The sequence below is a fragment of the Vespula pensylvanica genome, chromosome 2 (genome assembly GCF_014466175.1).
Source record: "Vespula pensylvanica isolate Volc-1 chromosome 2, ASM1446617v1, whole genome shotgun sequence".
In the NCBI taxonomy this organism is placed as follows: domain Eukaryota; kingdom Metazoa; phylum Arthropoda; class Insecta; order Hymenoptera; family Vespidae; genus Vespula; species Vespula pensylvanica.
The window spans coordinates 13055864-13081845 of record NC_057686.1 but is presented as its reverse complement, the minus strand read 5'-3'; the positions used below and the strand labels follow the sequence as shown (position 1 = coordinate 13081845).

Here is a 25982-nt window from a genome sequence, read left to right as displayed (position 1 = left end):
AGAGAGAAAGAGGGAGGGAGGGAGGGAGGGAGAAGGAAAACAGAAGGAGAAGAGTGGGGGAAAAGAGGGTGGAGCATCACTTCCCTGAAGTTAACTTCGCATTTAACATCTGCTTCGGAGGTTAAAATTTCCCTCGAGATTTACTCTAAGTTGTACGGGACGAAGGCGGCATATCTTTTGTCCCGATTCCTGAAGAGAAAATCGCTGAGAGAGAAAGAGAGAGAGAGAGAGAGAGAGAGAGAGAATAGAAAAGATAGAAGTGAGAGAGGGAGAAGAAAGTCGTTATCATCGTGCAATAGACTATCGTAGTTTTGTCCTTTTGTTTTCTTTTAGTTTAGTTAGTGCGACATTGCCAACGGGCTCTTCTAGTCGATTCATATCATTTTACGAGCTTCTATTCTCGAATACCCTTTTTCTAACACCCTTCTACCACTTTTCTGTCCAAAGTTAAAGAAAAACCTCGTTCTTGAAACGACGGCCAAGTTTTGCCTTAGATCCCAGCAGTTCGTACTGTTTAAGCAGACTCCTTTTACCCCCTTTTTTTCTATTAATTATTTAGCAAGAGAGATACGGGATCGTCTGTCCATCTAAAAGTTGGAAGATTTCGGCTTTTAGTGCCCGTATCTTTTCGGTTTCTTTTTCAAAGGTAAAGGTCTCTGGGCAATAATATCCTACTTTGGACCTTATCCTTACCTTCATCTCTTTCTCTTCTTGAAAACTTTCTACTTCGATATATCCACCTTCTTAACTACATATTTCCTAGAACGTAGGAACGAATAAAAGCTTTTTCTATAAAATCGAATTGGAAAAGAACAGAATCCATTCGAAAAGATTCCCGATAGATAATTCGATCCTTCGTCAGTCGTAGGAGATTTTTATGATTCTTTCCATATTATTGTCATAGAATATTATACTTAGATCGAAACGGCCGGAGAATAGAAAAGAGAAGGCACGTAATCGGCGTAAGGTCGATGTAAAAAGAAATGCGATCTTTAAAGAGGGCGTCTTCCAATAATCGCGAAGAACTTTGGGGGCTGCGTTTATTAGATTATATTCTCGAAGGAAGCCAACGGGGTTTTATCACGAACGGATCGTGTAAGGCCGTAGCGATTTTCCACTCTTCGTAAACGGAAGAGGGTGTGTAAGAAAGAAAAAGAAAGAGACAGCTCCAAGAGAATATTGAAATCATAACGGTGCAACCCATGAATATTATTCAAGTCTTAAGGCAATATAATCCGAAATCGATGGAGCGAAGGTGGAATAAATTTGGTCTTGCACCGTTAGGAGTATATTTTGATTCATTGTATGCGACGGCTGATACTAACTTTTGTGACGAAGTTAATACGCGTGCGAGGACGTAAAGATAGAGAAGGAAAGAGAGACAATGCTAGGTTTCAGAAGTTTCAAATCCATGCGATTAAACTTTGCCATCCTCTGTTCTACTTCTCTTTATCTTACACGTAACATACTTTCTTTCGATGTACAGAAGAAGATCATACGTTATCTTGCAAACTATGGAATGAAAAAAAGAAAAAAAAAAAAAGAAAAAGAAATTTCAATTAGATCGAAATAGATATAAATCGTAGATAAGGAATGAATAGACCGTTCGTCTGTTTCTCGATTAACGTGCTTCCAAATGTAATTAACCTCGAGATCTCATTTCTCCGAATGAATTTTTTAATATTTTGTATGATATAATCAAGAGAAGAAGAAAGAATCGTTGGATTTATGAATGTAGAGCATGTACATACGTATACGCACGTGTGAAATATACATTCTATTCGGTCGCGTGGCGCACTCGATGTGCACATTTACCTACCGTTACGATCTTCTAAGACCTCTCTTCTCTTTACGTAATTCCATGGAAGAAGAGCCCGTAGGCTTCGGCAAAGAATAAGTAAAAGAAAAAGCGTAAGCTGATGGAAGAAGAACAAGAAGAAGAACAAGAAGAAGAAGAAGAAGAAGAAGAAAAAGAGGAAGAAAATGCGAAGGTTCCGAAGGCGTTTCGAGAAATCGATTTTTCTTAGGGGACGAGTCGCACGCGATGCTCGAAGCCACGAATGCTCGAACGAACGCGAGCGACCGATAACGTCGTGCCTCTAAGACCTCTTTCTCTCTTTCTCTCTTCTTTACTTCTCTAACCGAACTCCCTTTCGTGTTAAGTCTTATAAACGCATTTACATTTCATTATCGTTGGGATATACGCTGGCCGATAGCCGTCCAGTTTCTTAGTCAAGATTCGCGAATTAATGATACACTTTGCGTCGGCAAGTGTCACCCTTACAATTATGCTTTCCTTCGTTTTTTCTTCTCTCTCTTGCTCTCTCTCTCTCTCTCTCTCTCTCTCTCTCTCTCTCTCTCTCTGTCTCTCTCTGTGGCTTGCGAGAATGGTTATTTCGACGTTAAAGCGAGAACTCGTCGCTAATCCTGCCTTCCTACCAAGGAAGTACTAATACCGCTTACGTCCTTTACGATAGAAATCTCGATCGTTCGTAACCAAGAGTATTGACCAAGCCTCACGAATCCCTACGCAAAGCATCCCACCACAGTTGAAATTTCCTCTTCGCGCGTGAAACCGGTCGTGATTCTCGCGAAGCGAGTTCCATTCGAGATATAAAGTAATATACGATTGTTGTTGCAATCGCAAAGAGATTTTATCTGTCTCTCTTCTACTTTCTTTGTAATTAAAAACGTTTCGATTCTACGATGGCGTCGCTATTGAATCGATATAAATTGGTACATTTAATTGCTTTCGAGTAATTCGCTCGTTAATGTAATGTCGATAGCCGTGATAGTAGAGTAATTAAGATTCACTTGATATCGAAAATAGAAATCGTATTTTACAATTAAGTATTTTTTTATTATCTTATTTTCCAGATCGGCCAACTATGCAAATGCGACGAAAACTTGCGAACTTTCGGATATGGACCGATTAACGGTGGCTGGTTCAAGTGCATTTCAAACGGCTAAGGACTTTGATTATCTCGAAAATCATTGCGTCGAGGAGCCAGTAAAACTCTGCGAATTCAAGAAGCTTAGCGGTCGTATTCTCAAGACCGTCGATTCGGTTTATCAGGACGTTGGTACATCCGAGGAATGTCGCGAATTGTGCTTGAATTCGCCCTTCCGTTGTCATTCTTACGATTACGGTGACACCGGTGATATGGTTTGCCGTCTTAGCCATCATTCCAGAGCCACCCTTTCGGACATTCAGGTAAGAACGTCGGTGCGTTACGGCTATAATCATATAAAAGAAAGAACAAAAAAGAAACAAAAAAAAAAGAAAGAAAAAAGAACGAAATTCTAGATCTAACGTCGGAAATAGAAATTTCTAAAAACGTAGAAAACGATTTCGAGACCGAGAAAGGTTTCGTGAATTTCCCATTTGTTTCGTTTCATCGTGTTAGGCGGGGATATAGAGAACGGACAGTAGAGACTTTCCGTAAAACCCGATTACATCGAGTACGCGTAAAACAGATCGAGACGGACCGCCGTAGAGCGTATTCGCGGAAAATCTAGTTTCCACCGCAGATGCTTTGTCCGTCGAGCCTTTGCAGTCGCGTTTCTGGAGCGAAAAGAAAGAAGAGAAACTTCGTTTTCCGAGGATGCATTCGTGAACGTAGGAAATGGAATAACCAACGATAAAACGTAAATCCAGAAAAGTAACTAGTATTAAAATAATCTCTAGATGGATACGTATTAGGATAAACGCACATCGAAAATATGTAATTTAACGTTTCGTTGAATGTACGTACGATTTCAATGAACGAAACGAAATTGCTTGCTTTTCAGAATCAAATTAATCGTAGAGTTCACACATTCACACGTGATGATATAGATATACTCGGTTATATAATCATGGAATTTAAACTATACAAATTAATAAAATTTGATTTACGCGATCGATAGACGAATGATCCTTTGTGGATAATCAACCAAATTTACAAATAATATCAGAGAAATTTGCTTGTCATCCGAGCGAATATTTCTCTGATGAAATTTAGATTGACTCAAATAAGATATTCGTTTGATTTATCATTTTGTTTAGTCAACGCGTATTATTAATTGGGAAAGAAGAATTAATTGACGGGAGATTACATATCTCTATGATTTCAGGAACCTTATTTGGACGTGGCGGAAGCATCGACGTACGAGCTGAGTTCGTGCTATAATGTTACAATCGATTGCCGAGCTGGAGATATGGTAACCAGAATCCAAACTAGCAAGCTCTTTTACGGAAAGGTATACGCAAAGGGATCGCCGAACTCGTGCGTGCAAGACGTGAAGGGAGCTCTCGAATTCGAACTTCGAATGGCTTACGACGATCTCGAGTGCAACATTAGACAGCAGGGTCTTGGCCGATATCTGAACGACGTGGTGATTCAGCATCACGACACGATCGTGACGAGTTCCGACCTTGGCCTCGCAGTGACCTGCCAATACGATTTGACCAATAAGACGGTCTCGAACGAAGTCGATCTCGGCGTGCACGGTGACATCACGCCAGCCTTGTCGGAAGAAGTGATTGTCGATTCTCCGAACGTTGCGATGAAGATCACCGATCGCAGTGGGAACGAGGCGATCCCTTCTGCCGAAGTCGGCGACCCATTGGCTCTCAAATTCGAGATTCTCGATCCCAACAGTCCCTACGAGATTTTCGTTCGAGAACTCGTCGCTATGGACGGCGTCGACTCCAGCGAAATCGTCTTGATCGATTCCGACGGCTGTCCCACCGACCACGTGATCATGGGACCCCTTTACAAATCCGCAACCTCCGGCAAGGTGAGTTCTCCATTATACCTTAGCACACCGCATCTCCGACTCCTGTTATTCCTAGTTAAAACAACCCTCTTGGGTCAGCGTTTGCCTTAATAGTCTTTCTTCGGTTACCTCATCGGACACATGTAACTACCTAATAATACCGGTAACGAGTAACGTTCCAACAAGCTCGTCTACCACGGGAACGACTATTACAACGACTAGGAGAAGTTAAACGCGTTCATCTTAGACGATAGCATAAAGCAAACAAGGTTTTCTTTCTTGCGCTTCGTCATCCGCGCTCATATCTACTTCTTTTGCATTCGCTTCTTTGACGTTTTATACAGACGGCTTCTTCCTCCTCGCGATAGTAAGAAAGGTAAATGCGATTGGTGCTCACTATCCGTTTTAACAAGTTATCGTTCCGTAAGAATGTTGATTCTTATCATTCACCGGATTGCCAGTGATATTATCACCCCTCGTATCTAATCACGGGAACGTCACAACAAAGCTTTCTCTATTCTCTCATTCTCTTGAGTTTTACGACTAACGCTTTGCTTGCATGACAAACAAGTCACGTAAAGATACTTATATACCAAAGACCGCTGTTACGTTCTTCGCAAAAAGTCAATATCGTTTCTCTAATATCCTGACACTTTGCCTGGCAAGAAAAAACGTCAAAACTCGATATTATAGCGTTGGAAAAGGATGAACCGACAAAAAGAAGCTAAAATAACAAAGTGAACAGCTTGGAGATACCGTGCACGCGAACGACAAGACGATTAGAGACTATTAACGTTGATAATATTGGTACTCGTGTAGGACAGGTTTAAGGGGACAAGATGGTTTATTTCAAATATGGATATTAGAATATTGAACGGAGATTCTGCGGGAATTGACGAGGTTGGTTGGAAGAAAGTAAGAGAGAGAAAGAGAGAGAGAGAGAGAGAGAGACGGAGAGAGATAGAGTGGAAGCAGTCAGGCACGAGTCAGCCAGTCTCTCTTTACCTTTATGCTAATCAATCACTTCGATGGATTTTACGACGGGAAGCAATTTCCTTGTACCATAATAGGTCGCGTCGAGCGGTACGCCGCTGCCATCGTCATCCAACTCGATGTCGGCTTCGATGATAACATGCCCTTGACGAGCAAGCCTTTGCTCCTGGTAGAAACGATTATTAGCGTCACCAATTTCGCGAAAACGTAGAAATTATTCTCGATTGGAGTCGAATCGAGCCGGTGAACTATTAGAAAATTTTTCACGAGGAATCTCGTTGCGTTAATACGGATACGGTTGAAAGGAAATGATTGAACCTAAGGGGAAAAGAAATCTTAGTTTATCCGCTCGAACGAAGAGTTCGAGTAAGTGAGAGAGATAGAAAAAAAAGAGAGAGACAGAGAGAAAGAGAGAGAAAGAGAGAGAGAGAGTAGAGGCAGAGTGGGGGAATTATTAACGGTTCACATCGACTTCGATTATCCTCTTCGCCAAGGAGAGTCTTAATTGCACGGAATCGTACATCGAGTAACATAATGAAAGAAACGCTAATAAAGGTCTCCTCTCAGGGCATATTACGAGGAAGTAAATAGTCGTTTCCTCGTGAAATTATTAGCAAACGTCTCGTCGATCGTCCTCGTCTCCTGGAGGGCTGCGATCTTTATCGATCCGGCGGAGGCTTTGCTTCGTCGATTTATGTACCGGGAAAGAAAACGAGCGTGTGTATCGTTACGATCGTGACAGGTCGGAGATGAAAGTATGAGATGAGGAGAGAATGGTGGGGGCGGGGAAGCGATAGGTGGAGTAGGAGAAATAGAGAGAGAGAGAGAGAGAGAGAGAAAGAGAAAGAAAGAGAGAGAAAGAAACGTACGAGGGGCAGGCTGGCTCGTTAAATCGACGTTCCGCGTCATTTGCTAGCTCGCGCCGCGGCAAGATCGGCGCAATATCGCTTTATTATCAAGTAATAACAGTCCGAGGTAGAAACGAAGAGTGAATTTATATCTGGTAACGCGATGGTAAGAAATAAATCGGGCAGGTATATCATCGATGATGGCAATGTTGCACCGGCCGAAGACGAGCAATGACTTGGTTGCATCGAGGACGCCTCCTAACGATCGATTTTCTTTTCCGATCCGACTCTTCTTCCTCTTTCGTGAAATACTTACTACGGTCTACGCTTATAGAATAACAATACTTTCGTAACAATTCTCTCGATACTTCGCAACGAGCAAACGTCTCGATGACAGAAACGAGGAAAAGAAACAGGCGCAAGAAAAACGTTGCTTTTCGAAGGAATTCGATGTTTCCTTCGAAACGTCGGATCGAACTAACTCAAGAGTCAAACAAGAAACTCGTTCCAACGTAGACGGCGAATCGTAATTCAAAATAAAACGCATCGTTCGCCGGTTGGCGACTTTATCGGGTACTCGTGAAATACAAGAAGAAGTGGGAGGTTATTCCTGGGACTTGGTACGTCGCGAGAACGATAAAATCTAGCGAGGCAACGACGTTTTTGATATACTATTCGACGACGTTGACGATCGCATTCCGTGACGTGACAAGGCCGTTTCACGCAGGCTACGTCATTACGACTTGGTAATGGACGTATATACGGGTAGGTTTGACTACCTCTAAACGAGAAAGATCGTTTAACTCGTCAACGTGTAGAGTTTCGTCTGACACGTTTCTCTGCCAACCTTTCTACCTACCTCTCTCTCTCTCTCTCTCTCTCTCTCTCTCTCTCTCTCTCTCTCTCTCTTCTATTTTTGTTCTCTTTTTATTTCCTTTCCTTTTATTCCTCCATTTGTTTACAACAACGACCATCGAAAAATCGTCAGAGAAAAAAAAAAGAGTAAAAAAAGAAGAAAAAAAGGTATTTTCTCTTTTTAAAAATTCCCTCCTACTTCTCTCTCGTTGTCTACCTTTTTTTTCGGTACGCGATGTAACACCTAACGATGCTCGTTGTTTAAACAATGGCGCGTTACATCGACCATTCGGAGAAGTTTTCCAAGACGAAAAATGGTAGTCACCGATCCTTACTGCCGTCGTCGGCGTCGTCAACGTCGACGAACCTTTCGACGAAATTATTTCCCGGCGCCTCGCAGCTGCCGGCCTTCTTTCGAAACGTAATCTTTTATCGAGAAAGAGAACCGAGGTCTTCAAGCTCGAGATTGAAACTCGAAGAGTCAGAAAGAAAGAGAGGGAGAAGAATAGTCTATCCTGGTAGGTAAAATAAAACGTCAAAAATGTGACCACGCGGTTCTTTTATCGAGAATAACGTTTCGAACAGACTGCTTTCAGAGTAAACTCTGGAAATATCAATCAGATAATAGAATGTTCATCGACTAATCGTCGCAAACCATACGCGCATGTGTTCGAACGAACCAATGAATTTACTTTCGAATTCGATCATCAAAAATGTCTTTTCGAGAAAAGAACGAAACCATAGATCAGAGATTTTCATTTCGCGTCGACGCGAATATATCGGTGCGCTTACATTACGAGAAATCCCGATATTTGTATGGCTAAAATGTATGGCCCGATATTTGTGCGGAACAAAGTCGCATATCGTCGTCACGATTTGTCGGTGCACGCAAAAGATCGTACGGAGTTATAAGACGCAAATGGTTCTCGTGATAAAGTACCGTGGCTTCGTATTCCCTTCAGCTTTGTTTTTTCTCTTTTTCTCTTTCTTTTCTTTACTTTTCTTTTCTTTTCTTTTTTTTTTTTGTCGATAAAAATCATTCTCGCCAATTGACAGGACGTTCTCGGACGAAGATATAAATCTTACTACTTTTAGTAATCCTTAAGAAGCAAAAAATTAAAGATAATTTTAATTCTCGATCGGCTTCGAGTAAGAATCGAACTCTTCTCTTCTTTCGATTACATTCGGAACGGATCGAAACGAAACACGGAAAGTGACTTAATAAAGACAGAAAAGATTTCAACGTCAGTGAAACGAGCGTCAAAGATACGCCGTTTGAAGAATGATACCTTCAGATCGTGCATTTATGAACGGACTTCTCGAGCTGTCATCAGTTTCTTTGTCATCGTCGACGATCCTTCGCATTCGAAGTCGCGACGTGTACCAGATGCCATGAACTCGTTTCTTCTTAACATCCATCTCGGTCTCCCTTGATCTGCTTTTCTTCTTCTTCCTCCTTGTTCTCTTTACACCCTTCAAATTCACCGACCCATCTTCGAGTCTTACGTTCCATCTTCCTCTCTATGTCTCTACTTCTCTCTTTCTTTCTCTCTCTTGTCCAAGTGCAAAGCCTATCCTTCCGCCATTCTAGCTGAACGAGATAACGTCGAGCTAATAAAGCTTCGTAGTTGTACGTTCGTTCGTTCGTTCGTTCGTTCGTTCGTTTGTTTGTATATTCGTACGTTCATACGTTCGTTCGTTTGTTCGTTCGTTCGTTCCTTCATTTCTACACGACGAGTAAGCCAAAGAAGTGCGGTTAAATGAAGCTGTACACGGAACGAAGCATATTTTAATGTCTTACTTCCACCGATAATGTACGTGCCCGGTGTGTAAATACGATGAACTTGGTAATGCGCGGAGAAACCAGTTTTCGAGACTACAACGGGAGAAAGAGAGGAGAAGAACAACGACGACAACGACGACAGCGACAACGACGATAGAGCGCGTGGCGCTTAACCGCGTACCTTCTCTCAAGAACCTTTTGACTAATCGACGAAGAGAAGGAGGGTGAACAGATTTTAATAAAAATTTTACCTTAGGGAAAACTCCAATGAAAATTCTTTTTCGATCGATCAACTCGAAAGATCGAACTAATTTTTCAATTCGAGTTCGTTCAATTCGCTTCGAGTCAATCCAGATATTTTATCATCTATTACGAGAGTTTTACGATAAATTTTTCCATACACGATAGAATTTTCTAAGTATTTGTCGTCGAAAGACGCTTCAACGTTTATCGAGACGAAACGAAAGGGAAGGATTATTAGATTGATAGGACGGAATAGAATACTTTCACCTTCTCGCAGGTAATTGCGAACTCAACTGTAAAAACGAAACTCAACTATAGTTCTTCTCCATCGTGTCATAATCTCATGTAATTGCTGTTATACCTTACTTAATAAAGAGCAAAAAACCGTGCTGAAACAGCCGTATAAAAGGGAAGAGAACCAGTTTTGTACATCGGGTCTCTCTCTCTCTTTTTCTTTTACATATATTACGTTAAGTAATCAATAATTCTCGTGGTTCAGCACGTACACATTAATCCAATAGGTATATCCGCATTCTGACTATTAGTATCTCTTGATTTTTTTACAATAATAAATAGAACCATCTTTTTTTCAGTAAAACCATCTCCTCTCTCTCTCTCTCTCTCTCTCTCTTTCCTTCTACAATCTATCTTTTTTTCTTTTCGATTTGCGCTCGTGAATTTGCGCGAGTATAACGTATGGATAAGATTATACTCCCGTTATATTCGCGGCTACGAACGAAACTCCTCGGTTACGAGAAGGTGGGAGGAGGATGAAAGAGGGCGAGAGGAGGGAGGACCGCTTTCAGGAATTTCAGGATTAATGTGACAAAGCTTATTTCGGTCGGCCGGTCTTACATGCGCGCGAGCGTGTACGAATTACGAGGGACCCCTAACAAAAACAGTTTCCACGGCCGTAAGCACGCTCGGTGGTCGTTTTTCTCTTCCACCCTCCTCCTTCGCTTTTCCCTTCTTTTATTTTTCATTTTTCCACGTTTTCGCGACCACGAGTCAAGAGAAATAAACACGTGACGGTATCGCAAAAAGATACAAATACGACGTAGTTCAGCAGTCTCCCTCCATCCCTTCTCTTTTCATTCTCCTATTCCTGTTATCTACTTTCTCGGTAACATTCTTCGTCTTTTCGTTTGATACCATAAAAAACAGCTTCGCGTTCTTTCCCGTTGCATTATGGTACGTACAAATTAACGATCGGCACTCATTACAGAGTTTTTTGTGATTCGTAAGAGCGTCGTTTCGTCCGTTCGAAAGTCGACGAACCTTCTACGGTGATTTTAGTTTAACGATTCGTTGTAAAGGGAAAGTCCCGTGGCGTTCTAGTACGGGTTGTTAAATTTTATTATTACTTATTCCTTGATCTCGGCAGTTTGAGTTTTCGAAAGGATCGTGAAATCTTCTTGAAAAATGATTAATTTTCTAAGGCCCTATATATATCACCGACAACTCCAATCATAAATATATTTTTATCGTTACGTTACGTTCCTCTCAAATTTTCTTTTCAGATACTACTATCGCACTTCGACGCGTTCAAGTTTCCCAGCTCGGAAGTGGTACAGTTCCGGGCATTGGTGACACCCTGTATGCCAAGTTGCGAACCGGTACAGTGCGATCAGGAAGAGGCTACGGGCGAGCTCAGATCCGTAATCTCGTTCGGTCGACGTCGTCGTCGTCGTTCAACCTCGTCGTCGCAGAGCCGAGAGGATCTGCTGTTGGTGCAATCGATCCAAATTACGGACAAGTTTGGATTCGAACGAGAGGGGAAACCGTCGAACGGCACGTCGGCTACACGGGACACCGTCTTCGTCGAAAGTACCGAAGACATTAATGGCTCATCGATGGGAGTTTGCATAAATCTTGGCGAGGCAATCGTGGCTGGTACGGTCTTCCTCGTCGCACAAATTGCCATAATCGCAGTATGGACCTTTACCTGGCAACGACGTCGACAAATGTTAAAACATCAGGAAGCTCTCTCGGTATCGGTATCGGTACCAGGCATGCACTCGCCTGGTTCAGCTCGTACCGACAGTCTCTGTAAGTTGTACGACGCCGGTTACGCCGGACGTCGTTTCTGAAGTCGAGAGACTTACACCGTCATCTTTAAATCCTCTTCGATCTTCGCCCTTTCTCGCCTATTACCGCGCCTCGATCATCCGTAGTAAACTATAATATCCGATACTACCGAACGGCGAGTAGTTAACGACGACGCACGAAGCGCGAGTCCCGACTTTTGTCACGACGAACGGACGATTTTTAATGCTTTTTTTTTTTTATCTCTCACTCTCTATATTCTTTGATCTTACCCCTTTCCCATCTCCTTCCCGTTGCGTCCCTCGATTTTCATCATCTCGATTAGTTCTTCCTTCCTTTCTTCATCCCTTTTCCCCTCTCCTTTTTATAGAATCTTTTCTAGCTCGCTTGGCACTTGTCCGTTACCTTGTACTCGGGAATCGCGCGAAATTCTCGGCGCAGTCTGATTTAATATAGATATTAAGCACGACGGCTTGGACGGACAAAGAAAAGAGATTAGTAAACAGAGTGTTTGAGTGTGCGTGTCCCCGTAAAACGTGATTCCAAGTTGCTTTCCGTCCAAGCCATCGATCGATCGAGTTCTACTATCTTTAATCGCGCGACTTACGCTCGTGCATCTTCGATCCAATTTGCCAATGCTTAGACTATCGTAATTTTCTACGAAGGAACGATCGATCGAGCTCCCCAAGTGAAGAAAAAAAGAAAGGGAGGGAGGGAGGGAGGAAAGAAGTGAGAGAAGAATGGCTGGCTGATACTTTCTCGAAGAAGTTCGATCGGTCGTTCCTGGCTAAAGAAAGAAGAAGCACGAAGACGAAAGTAGAAAATGTAAAAGAAGAGGAAGAGGGTTGGGGGTTGTGTCTGTCCTTCTTCTTCCGACAAACCGGCTGCTTCTCGTTAACCCTTCGTTCCCGAGGCAATACGCGCGGACGTGGAGCCGAGGCGTGGCACGGCTCCGAAGGTGATGGAGGTCGACGTGTATTTGCTACGTAGGATAGGGCACCGCACCATGGACTCTAATTAGCATTGGGAATCGAGCGTGATTATGCAGATGCTTCGAGTAGGATATCAACGGGTGTAACGATGGGAGGGCCAAGGAAGGCGCGAGAGATCGGCTGGAGCAGCACGAGAAACGGAAGGAGAAGCGAGAACGAGAGGGGAACGTGGTTGAGAAGGGGTGGTACGCGCGCAAAGGGGTTGGCTGAAGGTTAATTGCCTCTTGTGGTGTCTCGAGGCTAAGCTAAGCTTGCAGGGTAGAACTTGATAGGGTTGGATGTACCCACAGCCGGCGAACGGAAGGGAGGTCCTATAGGGAGGCAGAGACGCAGGATGGGCAGGAGGAGGAGGAGGAGGAGGAGGAGGAGGAGGAGGAGAATGAGGATGAGGATAGCTTTGGATCACATCGGAGATAGCCATCTCCTTCACGTAACCTCGATCTCTCCCCTTTCGAACTAAACCTTAGCCACGTCCTGCATCTCCGTCCTGCATCTCCTGGCTTAATTTACATCGCGACGCGTGACCTTATCAATCTGAAGCCGACGTATTCGTCCTCCTCTCGCTCTCATCATGAGCGAGAGAAATAGCTTTCGGCAAAAATAGAAAATATTCCCTTAGGAACGAAAAGATTCTCGTAATCGAGATTTTGCTTGCTCGACACTGATTTCGAATTTCGCGCGAAGACGAAGCGATTGCAGTTCGAACGTTAACATCTAGACAGAAGTTAATATGAATTTCCGAGATAGAGAGGAGAAAACAAAGTGGCTAAGCAATCGAAATTCAGCATAGGCGATGGTAGTTACGCTAGGTAAATTTAGATCGATTAACCTTATCGAAGAGACTTGGTCGATTCTCGACGTTGCCCTCTAAGTGGTAGGGAAATCGAATTAATCGAGAAAGTTGAAGATTAGAATACGCTAGTCAAGACAAACAGACAGGGTGAACGATAATAGAAAAGGACGAGAGATAGACAGAGATAGAGAGACAGAGATAGAGAGAGGAAGAGAGATGAAAAGCGGGTTGCCATAGAGGAATTTACCTTACAGTTACCCGAACTTTGAATTGTTCTGCTGTTTGACGTTTGTCTACGGTGGAAACGAGGGAAGCGTGCTCGTGGTTTATTCCCGTACGTATGTATCTAACCAGTGGAATACGTGGATAATGACTACCTGTCCGCTACGCTCAACGTTGGGGAAACGTAGTCTCCGTGTCCGTACCCTTTCTCTTTCTCTCTCTCTTTCTATCTCTACGCGTATTCCCAATGTCACGGCGCGTTTATAAATTTCTACTTTCGTGCCGTCAGTAATGATTTCAATCGCCGTGTCGACCGGATTATATATAATTTACGAGGAAGACAGGAAGAAGCGGGGGTGGAGCACGTCGAAGAACAAGGCAAATGGAAAAAGAGAGGAAAAGAAAGAGAGAGAGAGAGAGAGAGAGAGAGAGACAGAGAGAGACAGAAAGAGAAAAAGACAAGAAAGTTTAATTGACCGTTTAAACAAAAATTACGTTAAATCATTCTCTCTTTTACCATCTATCTGCAAGAAACAAAATTTCCTTTCTTTTTCACTCTCCTCTTCACTCTCCTCCCTTCTCTCTCTCTCTCTCTTTTTTTTATTGTTGTTGTCGATGCCGAGCCACGATTAGTTTGCTTTTTTTTTTCACTCTCTATCTCGATAAGATCGCAAACTTCCTCCGTGAAATTTGACTTGCTTGATTTTCCGCTCACGAGAAGGTGCTCGTTTTCTTCATACTACGATTTTTCGCCGGCCCTTCTACGCTTATTCATTTGTTTGCTTTTTTTTTTTTTCTTTTAACAACAATAACAAAAAAGTATATATATATATATAAATATACGTATGCATATACAATACTATAGTACGATACACAGATAAATACCGACTGATGGTGCCTAATGAGTTTTTTCTTTCTTTTTTTTTATATATATATATAATTTTCTTTTTTTTTTTTCTTTCTTTCTTTTTAATCGCGAGCGTCACAGCTCGACAAAGAGCGCTTTCAATTACGATAACTATAAGTATTTTTCGCTAACGCAAGAGGTAGTATATTCAATCCGCTTTGTGGTGAGAGGGTAGAGTCAATTTTTCTCTCTTTTTTTTTTTTTTAATCTGTTCGTCGATAATAAACGAACGTAATATCTCAATAGTATCGCGAAACGTGTGCCCAGCCATCGCGTTTTTTGTTAGAAACGTAATCGCACGGTGCACTTTCGCCGATGTACGATCAGACGCGAGAACATTATTCCTTCGTTTCTAATCATTACCTGCTCCTTTTTCGATATTGAAAAAGAAAAGAACAAAGAAATGAAAAAAGAAAAAAATACAAGAACGTTCGATCTATCGATCGAATTCATGAGAGAAAAAGAAAGGGAGAGAGAAAGAAAGGACGAAGGACAATAATAATTTCTCGCGTCTAAATTGTACGCGTAAACAAGTAGCAATATACGAGTAAGCAAATAATGGTAAAAGAAAATAATAATGAAAAAAAAAAAAAATAATGAAGGTACGAGCACTTTCCATCGACTTGATCGAACGGGAAGCCGCTCAATCGAGAAGAAAAGGATCGAGAAGACGCGCAACGTTTGATTCAAATCAATGGAAACTGCCGGTATTCCGTCGACTCTAAGGTTTCTTTTCAACTAACTAACTAATTTTACTATTTTATCTCACTCCAATTTTTTTTTAACGTCGTATACGATGGGAGTTAAACGTGCAAGCAATGATGTATCGATTAACTATTATTACGTTTAATATTATTGCATAAGTCTTTTTTTTATTTCATAAAGAAAGGAAAGCGTCGAGGATGATAATTATGATTATAATATAATAATATTAATAATAATAATATTAATAATAATAATAATAATGATAATGATGATAATAATGATATTGATAATGATAATAATGATAATGGTTGTAATAATATTGGGCTCGAGGACGATCGCTCGCGAAAAATTCGACGAAGATTCCACGCTCCCGGAATTTTCCTCTGGATTTTTCCCTTGTTTACGTAAATACGTAAAATACGTACGTCTCTTTCTCTCCGTACACGAAACACACGTAGAGGGAGAGAAAAGGGTAGTGTCGCGCGAAAAAAAGTCGACGTTGGCGTCGTCGCTTCCGCTTATACGAACATATTTCCCTGTCGCACTTTCTCCCTTTCTTCTTCCTCTTTTCTTTTTTCGAGCGACCAATGTGCACAAACCTGAACTATTCTCGACTTAACAAAGGTTACGTTTGTTTTCCATCACTCGCTACTTCACTCCTTCTTTCTCTTTATCTCAATCTTTCCCTCTTTCTCTCCTTATCTTTAGCCAACCCCTTGCTTCTTATCTTCCGTAAATATTCGCAAACGTAGAGACGTAGGTGCTTGTCCTCGAGCCTGAGGTGCGCGACTATGCTTCGTCATAAAGAAAAGAAAAGAAAAAGAAGTGTGGAAAAGCTCGAGAAGTTCGAGTCTGTTCTGTACCTTGACAAGATATGCCTTTTATTCTCTCTGTCTCTCTCTTTCTCTCTCTCTCTCTCTCTTTCTTCCTCTTTTCCATATAAATATATATTCTCTCTTTTCCTCTTCCTTTTTTTTCCAGCTTCATCGCATCATGCCCGATTGGGATGATCGTTAAACGATTTCCCCTCGAGCATCCCTTTTTTCATAATCATCACGAATCCCAGATAATTCTTTTCCAGCTTCCAGCATCGATTCCGGATTCGTACCGGGCCTTGACACGGTCCATTTCCGAGCCGAATCGAAACGTTTTAATCGCTTATAATTCCGTCACGTACAGAGCTTACCCGACAATCGAGCCTTCGTACATTATTATCGGCGCACCGGGCGTAATCGCTTATTTATTTTACTACGTTAACGTAATAATCTTGCTATATCGGAAATGATATAAAGCAACGAACGAAAAAAGAAGAACAAGCGACGCAAGCATCGAAAGAGAGAAGTACTTCGTATATGCACTCCTGTCACGACCATTTTTTTCTCTCTACAATTATTTTATTTTGTTTTTTATTTTTTATTTTTTATTTGCCTTTCTTTACACGTGCTTCGTATTAAATTTTCTCATGTTTTTTAATAATAAAAATAATAATAGTAGTAATAATAATAATCATGATAAAAATCCATTTAAAAAAGAGCGAAATAAATCCATCGACCCGTCGGCAGGCAATATACGAATGCGTATGCTTCGTTCGTCACTTCTTTTTTCTTTTTTATCTTCTTCTCACTCTCCATATTTTTTTTTTTTTTATACTATCGACACGTATCCTTGATCGCCGAGAATGGCCGGCGTCATACATTGTCAGTACCGTAACAATACACGTTGTACATAGCATATATGGTACAGAGAAAATAAAACCCATTTTATAACGAAGAAACGAGAACGATTCATTTCTAGACCTCTTTGTTTCCTCTCACGTTTACAGCAAATCGTCGATTTTTCAACAAGATCGTTCCAGGCATTTTCTTTCTCTCTGTTTTTCTCAACGAGACGCTAACTTCATGACGTCCAGGTAAGAACGAGAAGAATCTCCTTTCTGCTAATGGGATATAATTAAGAGAGAGAGAGAAAGAGAAGAAAAAGAACGTTCTAGCATTAATAGTTTTTCATCTGGCCGTTTCCTCGGAGTTTATAATAATATTAATACTAATAATAACGGCTTCTCTCGTTTTGCAAATTATGTCAGTTTGTACGTTCAAAACGACGGAGTTAATAAAAATAAAATTATAGAAAAAAGAGAAAGAAAGAGAGAGAGAGAGAGAGAAAGAGAGAGAGAGAGAGAGAGGGAAATATTCGGACTATCTCATGGCAGGTGAGTTAAATCACTTTATCCAAGTCTAACGACCTCCTTTAATCTTTCCTCTTCCGACTCCTTTTATTTCGTCTCCAATCGAAGAAAATTACGTGAACTACGATAGCGAAAAGAGAATAACGCTGATAACGATAACGATAAAGATGGCGATGCAAACGCTTCAAGTTACGTGAAACGTTCTGAATTACTCGTCTAAATCATCGACGGTCAACCATTTGGTTAAAAATATGTTGGAAATAAATGTACATTCATAACGATGAACCGCTTATCTCTGCATACTTAGTTACATATGTATGTATGTATGTATCAATCAACGTATTATTACGTTAAGTATTACCTCCTTCTTCTGATGGCCGAATTGAAAGGCGTGAATTACGTGTGTGCGTAGGTAGTACGAGAGTTATGCGTGTATCGAGAGACGTTGATGGATCTTTTTTCTCTGGTGAAAAATGATGCGGATGATCGTTTTCTTCGTGAAGCAGACGATCTTACATTTCCTGTTTTCTTGGAATAATGTCGTTTTAGATTGAAGAGGTAACGGAAAAAAACAAACCAAGATTTTTAATGACGTTGTTGAGGATATAATCAACGACAAAAAATCATCTTCGGTATCATTAGTTAACGTGTTATTTAACCAAGTATTTCTATCTACGAGCACCCGGTAAATATTGGGTCGTTTCACTGACCCATATATTACACGGGATAATACAGTCATACTGATTTACATATTTTTACGGTAAACACCTGCTTGGTAAAAAGATGCGAATAAAAACATTCCGACATGATGTATTTATTTTAAATCCAAGTTTAATATATGGAAATAACGAACGTTCCATTTAGTTTGTTATATCCCATTTTAATTAGTCATACAATGTAATTTATTAGCTAACGAATGATATACAATTTGAGCTAATATTAGATTCGTTTGATTGTATACGAATATTTTAAAACGTGAGGAGGACTCGTTAAGGTCAATTTTCGAATAAAGATCGCCAGCTCGATGACAGGCGGAAGCACTTAGCGTGTTCTTAAAATCGAATCTCCCAGGATAATGGTCGATCTTCGTGGCGCGAGACGAAGACGTGACTAGTTAGAAAGGATCGGCATCCATGAGAAACGACGAGAAACTCGATAGGAGGAGGGAGTCAATATCGAGCGCATCGTGCAGCACGAGCTAAAAGTGAGCCATGTAAATTTCCAAGATGACTGCTTTACTCGCGCTCTTGTATACGTTATTGGGAGATAGAATTTCATTGGCCTGAGAATCGAATGAAGAGAGAAACCAAACGAAACCGTGTAAAATACGAGAATCTGAATCGATAAAGTGCACAAATCCGACAACTTTTGTCCATTCAATTTCCTTTCTCTTCTTCGGCAAATACACGATACTATCTCGTTATAGCGTTAACCTTACGATATAAATTTTCAACGACGATATATAGAAATTCTTATCGTTTCCGCAATTTCTATCGCAGATCTTACACCTACTCGTTCATAAACGTGTTGAGTACCAAAGAGTTTACTATCTTCGAAAACACGTAATCGCTTCTAACGACATTCTTGAATATTGCACGAACACGACAGTTTTTCTTTTTCTTTCTTTCTTTCTTTCGTTCTTTCCTTTTCTCCTTCTTTCTCTCTATCTTTCCTTCTTTTTCGTTACGAGCAAGAAGATTAAAATTATCTGGTATAGAGTCGCGCAAGTCTATAAAGGGAACTATCGAGTTTGGTCGAAAATTATCGTAATGCAATTTATCGTGCGTATGCGATTCGGTCGGATCCATGGGAGGATTATCGACTATGTTAATGAACCGGAGCAGAGATAATGGCGCTAGTCATTTATGCTTCAAGATTCTCTGAACGTCACGAAATCATATCATCGGTAGCTTGCAAACCGACGGACCGTGTAATTATCGATTACAACGTATCCTAGTTTACACAGGTTCCAAGCTCGAGATATGAAATCGTAAGAGAAAAATGTATGATACGGGTTCAAATATTTTTTCTTTAACTTAGCCTTAGCTCGTACACGTGACATAGTTATCAAGTTACAATTAAAAATACCGCCTACTCGTGCTGCTTTTTATAGACGAGCCATGTTTTACAGTTATCCGATTGTGAAACGACTAGGCATTGCTAGGACGAAAGATCGCGAGGTCATATCGCGATGCTTTAGAGAGATGACCGACCTGAAAAACGAAGGACCTATCGCTCGAAGACATTACGGTACTAGCACGGTTAACCGCAGGAGACCCACTGACCCAACGGACGAGCTCCATTGGCCGAATCTGCATTCGATCGGTGTTCGTCAACGACGAGGATGATAGCCGATGAAGATCCGCCGTTGTATGATCACAATACTTAAAGCGAGTTAACTCGGTGATTTTCTCGACTTAGAAGTTTTATGCGGGTAAAGATGAATTTTCAGAGATAAAGGAAGATATCAAATCCAAGGGGAAACGGGTGATTACGATTTATCAAAGCGATTTATCAAGATCAATTTAACGAGTGATCGGTAGATGCGAAAACGAGCCATCCCGTGAAATCGTTAAAAATTTACTACCTCTAGCTCGATATCCGAAAGAGGGAAGGGAGTCCGGCCGGCGTCGATATTCTCATCGCGTCGCGCGCATCCAAGAGATACGAATTTAAGACGGGCCGGATTCTATTACTCACTTTATCGTTTCTCATTTCCATATGCTCGTAGTGGAGTCGTTCTCTTCCGACGCATAATTTGCTAGATGATCGACCGTGTCTGGCAACAATATCTCCGGTATAGTAAAATTTTTAAATAAATTTCCAAATATAGGAGTGTGTATCTATCTCTATAGATATGTATGCATACACACATGTGTATATATATGTACGTGCGTGGATGGATAGTGCATGGAGAGTTTATAAGCTCGCAATAGCATTCTCTCGATCAATCCGCAATGCGTTCGTTTAGCAGAGCACACAGAGTCGAATCAACGTGAACGACACTCGAACATCGAACCGAACAAAGCGAGCAACTCGAAATGTCGATCGCGTCGACGATGCGGTCACTGCGATCGGCCTGATCTGGAAGCTCGACCTTATTACATCGGGATAATGTCCCAAAGGAACGCCGTTATCCAAGCGGTATCATCATTCACTATACGTCGTCTCAAATACGAGACTCGTTCTACTATAAGATGTCCACTGCGAGTCATTTGTCAAAAGTCGAGAGATGCGTCCTTCCTATATCGACGCGTCCCCGCGGAATTATCTACCTTTTACTGTCAGCGGAAGCACAGAATTCCGAGCAATCTGTTCACTCCTCGAATTATCCAACGTTTACCTCGGACCATCGATCGCTACGGTGAATTCGAAGTTCCCCGGAGCGATCCTAACACGATGGTTCGGCTCGTTCAAATCGAAAGTGATTTTCCACCAAGTGCTTCCTCTACGTGTTCTTTGCAAGATCGAATTCAAAGTCTTGCCGTATCGTTCTAGCATTTTGATGATCGACGCGACGATTCGAAATAGTTTCGACTTGTCTTTCCAAAGGAATTGAAAATAAAACGATCTTTAATCCTCATATCGTACGTGCATCGCGAAATTTCTCTTTCACTCTTCTTTCTGATTTCGTTTCATTCGAAAATTCGTCGACAACTGAGACGTCGATAAAAAAGAAAAAGACGACGAGAGAGATAGATAAGAAAGAAGATAAGATTTTTGGTTTACCGAATTAAGCCACCTAAGAAACTGAGAGTACACGCTGTGAAACTAGTAGCACTGAGGTGGTTTAGTGGCTAGCTTCGCCAGGAGAGAACGTCGAAGTAGTCAAGTGGGCGACTGGTTGGAACGAAAGAGGGTTCTACGTTTACTTGGCTCTCTTTTCTTGCTGCCTTGGGTGTGGAATGTCGCGCTGTATTGGAGAAAAAGAAAAAAGAGAGAGAGAGAGAGAGAGACAGTGGCTACTGGATGGGGTACCAGAAAACGGGGATTGAATGTGGACAACTGGAAAGAATATGGAAAGGCTGCGTGGAAGAGAGATGAAAAACGAGAAATACAGAGAGGACGAGAGAGAGAAAGAGAGAGAGAAAGAATAAAACGTGAGTGACGGTGTAAGAGAGAAAAGTGGTAAGAAGGGTGGAATCTGTACGATATAGACAAGAAAAAGAAAAGCAAAAAAATGAAGGAGAGAGAGAGAGAGAGAGAGAGAGAGAGAGAGAGAGAGAGAGAGAGAGAGGACCGTTGTCAAGAGGAAAGCGTACATTCCAGAGGGGGTTGAAGGAAGGAAGGTTGAGTACACTGAGCGAAACGGTGGCAAAATGTGGTTTGGGAAAAGGGACGAAGAGCCAGCAAGAGCTTCGATCCTTCTCTTTGGCTTCTACGTTGGTTATATCGGACCGAACCGGATAGCGCGTGGTATCACGTAAATCCAAAGAAAACACCTCTTCGTCTTCTCTCACTCTTCGTTCGTCTTTCTTCGATGTGTTTCGGCTGGCTATCTTCAAGAACAAGCGTTCCGAAGAAAGCGTAAAAGAGAGATAGATAGATAGAGAGAGAGAGAGAGAGAGAGAGAGAAAGAGAGAAAGGGAAGGAGAACATTTTCTACCCACATTCTTCCCGCAGGATTGCACCCGCGAACGAAAGAGGGCTGATAGTGTACACATGCGATGGAAAGAGAAAGAGAAGTTGAAAGAAGAAGCACAGGGAGGAGAATAAACTACCCGACACATCTCTCCTGCCACGCTATGGAGAAAGAACTTTGGCTTGGATACGTATCGGTTGGGAAAACTCACTTTTATTTGCGCTAGGAGTACTTCGATATATTTGTTGTCCTTGAATTTAAGAATGTAAATCATCGGGGTATGTTTTTTTTTTTTTTCTAGAGAAAATTTTTCCAGGAATCCGAAACGAACGAGATGGACTCATTTCTATTCTATAAGAATATTTAATAAGGAAAAGTTAAAGAGTAACTTAACTAATCAGATCTACATACACACGTGTTACGTTCGCTCGCGACATTCGTTCGACTTTGATTGACTGTTTATTTATCGTCAGTCTCGTTACGCCTATTCGTCTCTTTCGAAAATAAACAATCACAAAAGGTCGAAACACAACGATCGTAATGTATTTACGCCACGCGTCGGTTACGATAGAATGAACGTTCTGCCGCTAAATAAACAAAATAATCTATGCGAACGTCCGAATCGACTAAGTATATATTTATCATTTATTTCCGTTACATAAACGCAAGATAAATGTAGTTCTTTCATTGACGAGTTATACTATAAAGTCGTAAAGCGATAAAGAAGAAAAGAAAAGAAAAGAAAAAACAAACAAACAAACAGTTCGATACGAAAGCGATTATTTATCATCTAATTTTCCTCTTCCTCGAATCAAAGTAAAATCGTAAAAGTCTTACGCTCGAGTTTTTAAATCTCTTCGCAACGCTCTCGCATATCTCCGTATATTTATCTACTTCGTAAAAGCTATACTTACCTGACTGCACATAGAGGAGCTAAGGAAAACGTCGTATAGCTATTGATCTTCCTTAATTACAGACTCATTAAGCGTCCGATACGCCCACCGTTTGCAAATCTCTCTCTCTCTCAACGAACGTCTCTATCGCTCCACTTTGCATTTACCATTCGTCTTTGCACTTACGCATACATAGTTTCTCCGACATTTATTTTCGAACGTAAACGTCCATCTTCGTTTTCTAAACGCTTCTCCAACAGTGGTTCTCGCCGACTCTTCTCTACTATCTACAAACGATCTTGTGGTTGCAACGGTCGCGTGGTTCTTATTTCATCTTACGTAGCATAATCTTAGATACTTAGATTCAATATGCGCTCGAAGTTATTGCTACGAAGTCGTATCAGGTACTGTTTCGACGGAACGAAAGGAAAGGTGATCGATAAAAATAAACGCTCGACCCGACCGTGACCGCTCGCCGCTTATTTACTTCGAAGAAACGTAAGGAGATCGATCTAGCAATTGTTTGTTTTGATCGTGAAAAGACGTAAAGCTAAAATCGATACGTTTGTCCGATTAAATATTCGACGTGGGTACTGATCCTATTATCTCTACGAAATGGGAACGATAACGATGTTGCCGAGTTTGTCTAATTTTATTACCGTACACGTACCGGCCCTATACACACACGACCAATTATGCTAATCGCCGATCCGAACTTACAAAATTAACTTGCTTTTGCAGACAGCCAATTTCAACTCGTCGACTTCCAAAATATCTCCCGTGGTTTAATGCAAATTACTACGTGCTGTCTATTGCGAGATACAATGGTTAACAGGCTCATTATCAACTTGTTTTCCCATGATACATTCGTAAATTTAATTAGATACTGTAACTTATACCTACTCCAATAAGAACGTAAGTACAAACACTACTGACTTTAGTTTTTCGTTTCCACCTTTATCCCATCTATCGTCTAACCTCGTAAAAGTAACACAAAGTAATATCGCCTTCGGAATTCGTGACAATTAGCGCGTTGAGCTTTTATTGGTGGTCGGAGGACAATAAGTTCGAGAAGCTTCCACGGTGCTCGGTTGATTTCCCATGGGACACTAATCCTATTCGGTACGGATGTCTTTTTGTCGCTAGTTAGCTATTTTTATCCGACCTCACACGCTTATTCCGTACAATCGTCCCTGAACGCGTCGCTGAACTTTTCTCTAAGTAGAATAGCCCTTTGGAATAGTGAAGTATTAGAGATATTTCCACGGTAGGAAAAGATCACCGAAGAACTTTTTTTAATCAGAATCGATAATCGGCGTGAATTTTAAATGAGAAAAACGAGATGATGAATTTAAGTAAAAGAGAAAAAATCACTCGCTGAAAAGGGTCGCTATTTTCTTCTGCATAATTCATAAATTCATGAGTTCATATTATTTCATCATATTTCTAAAGGGAAATAAAGGTAATGATAAAACGGAGCATCGATGATACGTGAGAAAGTAAAACAGTAATTAGTAGTCGGTAAACATCGATATTGCAAATTCACCCTACTGAAATAATACGTCGTGCCGTATACATTAATGGAAATTATTCAAGCCTCAAGAGATCCATTTAAAATTTGGCGGAAGATCAACGTGATCGTGTGATACGTGCGATCGTAAAATCGAACCAGCTGAAAGAAAGAAAGAAAGAAAGAAAGAAAGGAAGGAAGGAAGGAAGGAAGGAAGGAAGGAAGGAAATCGTTTAAAAAATCATTTCTACTTGCCGAGAAGATATCGATTGATCGAGATCAGAATACCGGAAAGGATAATATCGCGATCAGGAAATAACTAGAACGATTACGGAACTCCGATCGACTGAGAAACGAAAAGTCTGGAAGTGTTAAACGAGAATCGTTCGTCAAGAATCCGGGAAACTGTGAAACTGTGAAAGGTTCGTATGTGATAACAGATGATCGACCAATGATAACGTTTGATTCGCGACGTGTTGAAAGTCGATCGTTGCTGCTCCTGCTGCTGCTGCTGCTGGTGCTGGTGCTAACTGCTGCTGCTGCTTCGATGATGCTGGTGCGTCGATCGTTTTCGTTGCGTGAACGAACGAATGGCATAACGAGAAAGGAAGACGAGGAGGAAGAGGAAGAGAGGAACAAAGAGCGAATGCCGAATATATCGAGAGAGGAAAAGAGTCGAGGGAGGTTGAAGCCGACAGGCTAACTGAAAACGGACCGGTGACTCTGTAAACGCAGCGAATGCCAATGCAGCATAACGATACAGCCAAATGGTTCGACCATTACCGCGCCAATATTACCTGCTCAACTGAATTATTGTGTCGAGCGACCGCACGAAATATCTGGCATCGATATTGAATCGGTGGCGGAACCGTTGGCGCGAGATAGCAAGTAGGAAAGATAGAGATAGAGATAGAGAAAGAGAAAGAGAAAGAGAAAGAGAGAAGAGGGAAAAGTGGAAATTGTGAAAGCGAAGAGATAAAGAGAAAGAGAGTGATCGGGGAATAGAGAGGCAAGGGGAAACCTTGACGAGAAGGGATCCTTCGACCGAACAAAAGCCCAATTTTATGCGATTACTTTCGATAAATTCCGTTTCCATTGTAGCGCATCGTAGATTAGCATACAGACAAGTTCGAACAAGCACTTCCTATTGTTCCTCTTTTGGACCTCCGGCCTTCAACTCCTCCCTCTTAATTATCCCGCATATAATTATTTCCATCAGAACTTCCGGGCTCGACCGTTCGACTGCTGCTCGAAGGAACCGACGGAAGAAATAATTAATGGCGAGTTTGGCACGACGACGACGACGACAACGACGACGACGACGACGACGAAGACATTGTCCATGTTCTTCTCAGTTTTATTTCAAAGTTTTCAACGTGCTTTAGTAAAGTTTAAACGAAGAGTAATAGAAAAAGAGAACTGATGAAAATGCTTTTCGAAACAGACAACTTTGTTTGTTAACTGTCGACGATTTTATAACGAGCGCAATCTTCGTTCACGCATTGAATGTTTAATATCATCTTTTTCTATAATATATAATTGATTCTGTTGTTTGTAAAACTATAAGGTCTAAGATATTTACGAATTATTCATTCGTCTTCCCTTTTTTATCGCTTTTATAAAAAAAAAAAAAAAAAATAAAGAGAGAGAGAGAGAGAAAAGAA

General features: G+C 41.3%; 2 protein-coding genes across 2 annotated transcripts in view; one reads left to right on the top strand and one right to left on the bottom strand.

Annotated features, from left to right (window-relative positions):
* The window catches only part of LOC122626903, a 156739-nt gene extending 144944 nt beyond the window's left edge, over nt 1-11795 (top strand). The window contains exons 5-7 of the mRNA XM_043807477.1: nt 2878-3214; nt 4117-4782; nt 11004-11795. Coding sequence (XP_043663412.1) covers nt 2878-3214; nt 4117-4782; nt 11004-11573 — 1573 coding nt within the window. The 3' untranslated portion in view covers nt 11574-11795. The remainder of the gene's footprint in view (nt 1-2877; nt 3215-4116; nt 4783-11003) is intronic.
* The window catches only part of LOC122626904 (autophagy-related protein 16), a 336905-nt gene that overhangs the window by 189875 nt on the left and 121048 nt on the right, over nt 1-25982 (bottom strand). The gene's annotated exons all lie outside the window — the stretch shown is intronic.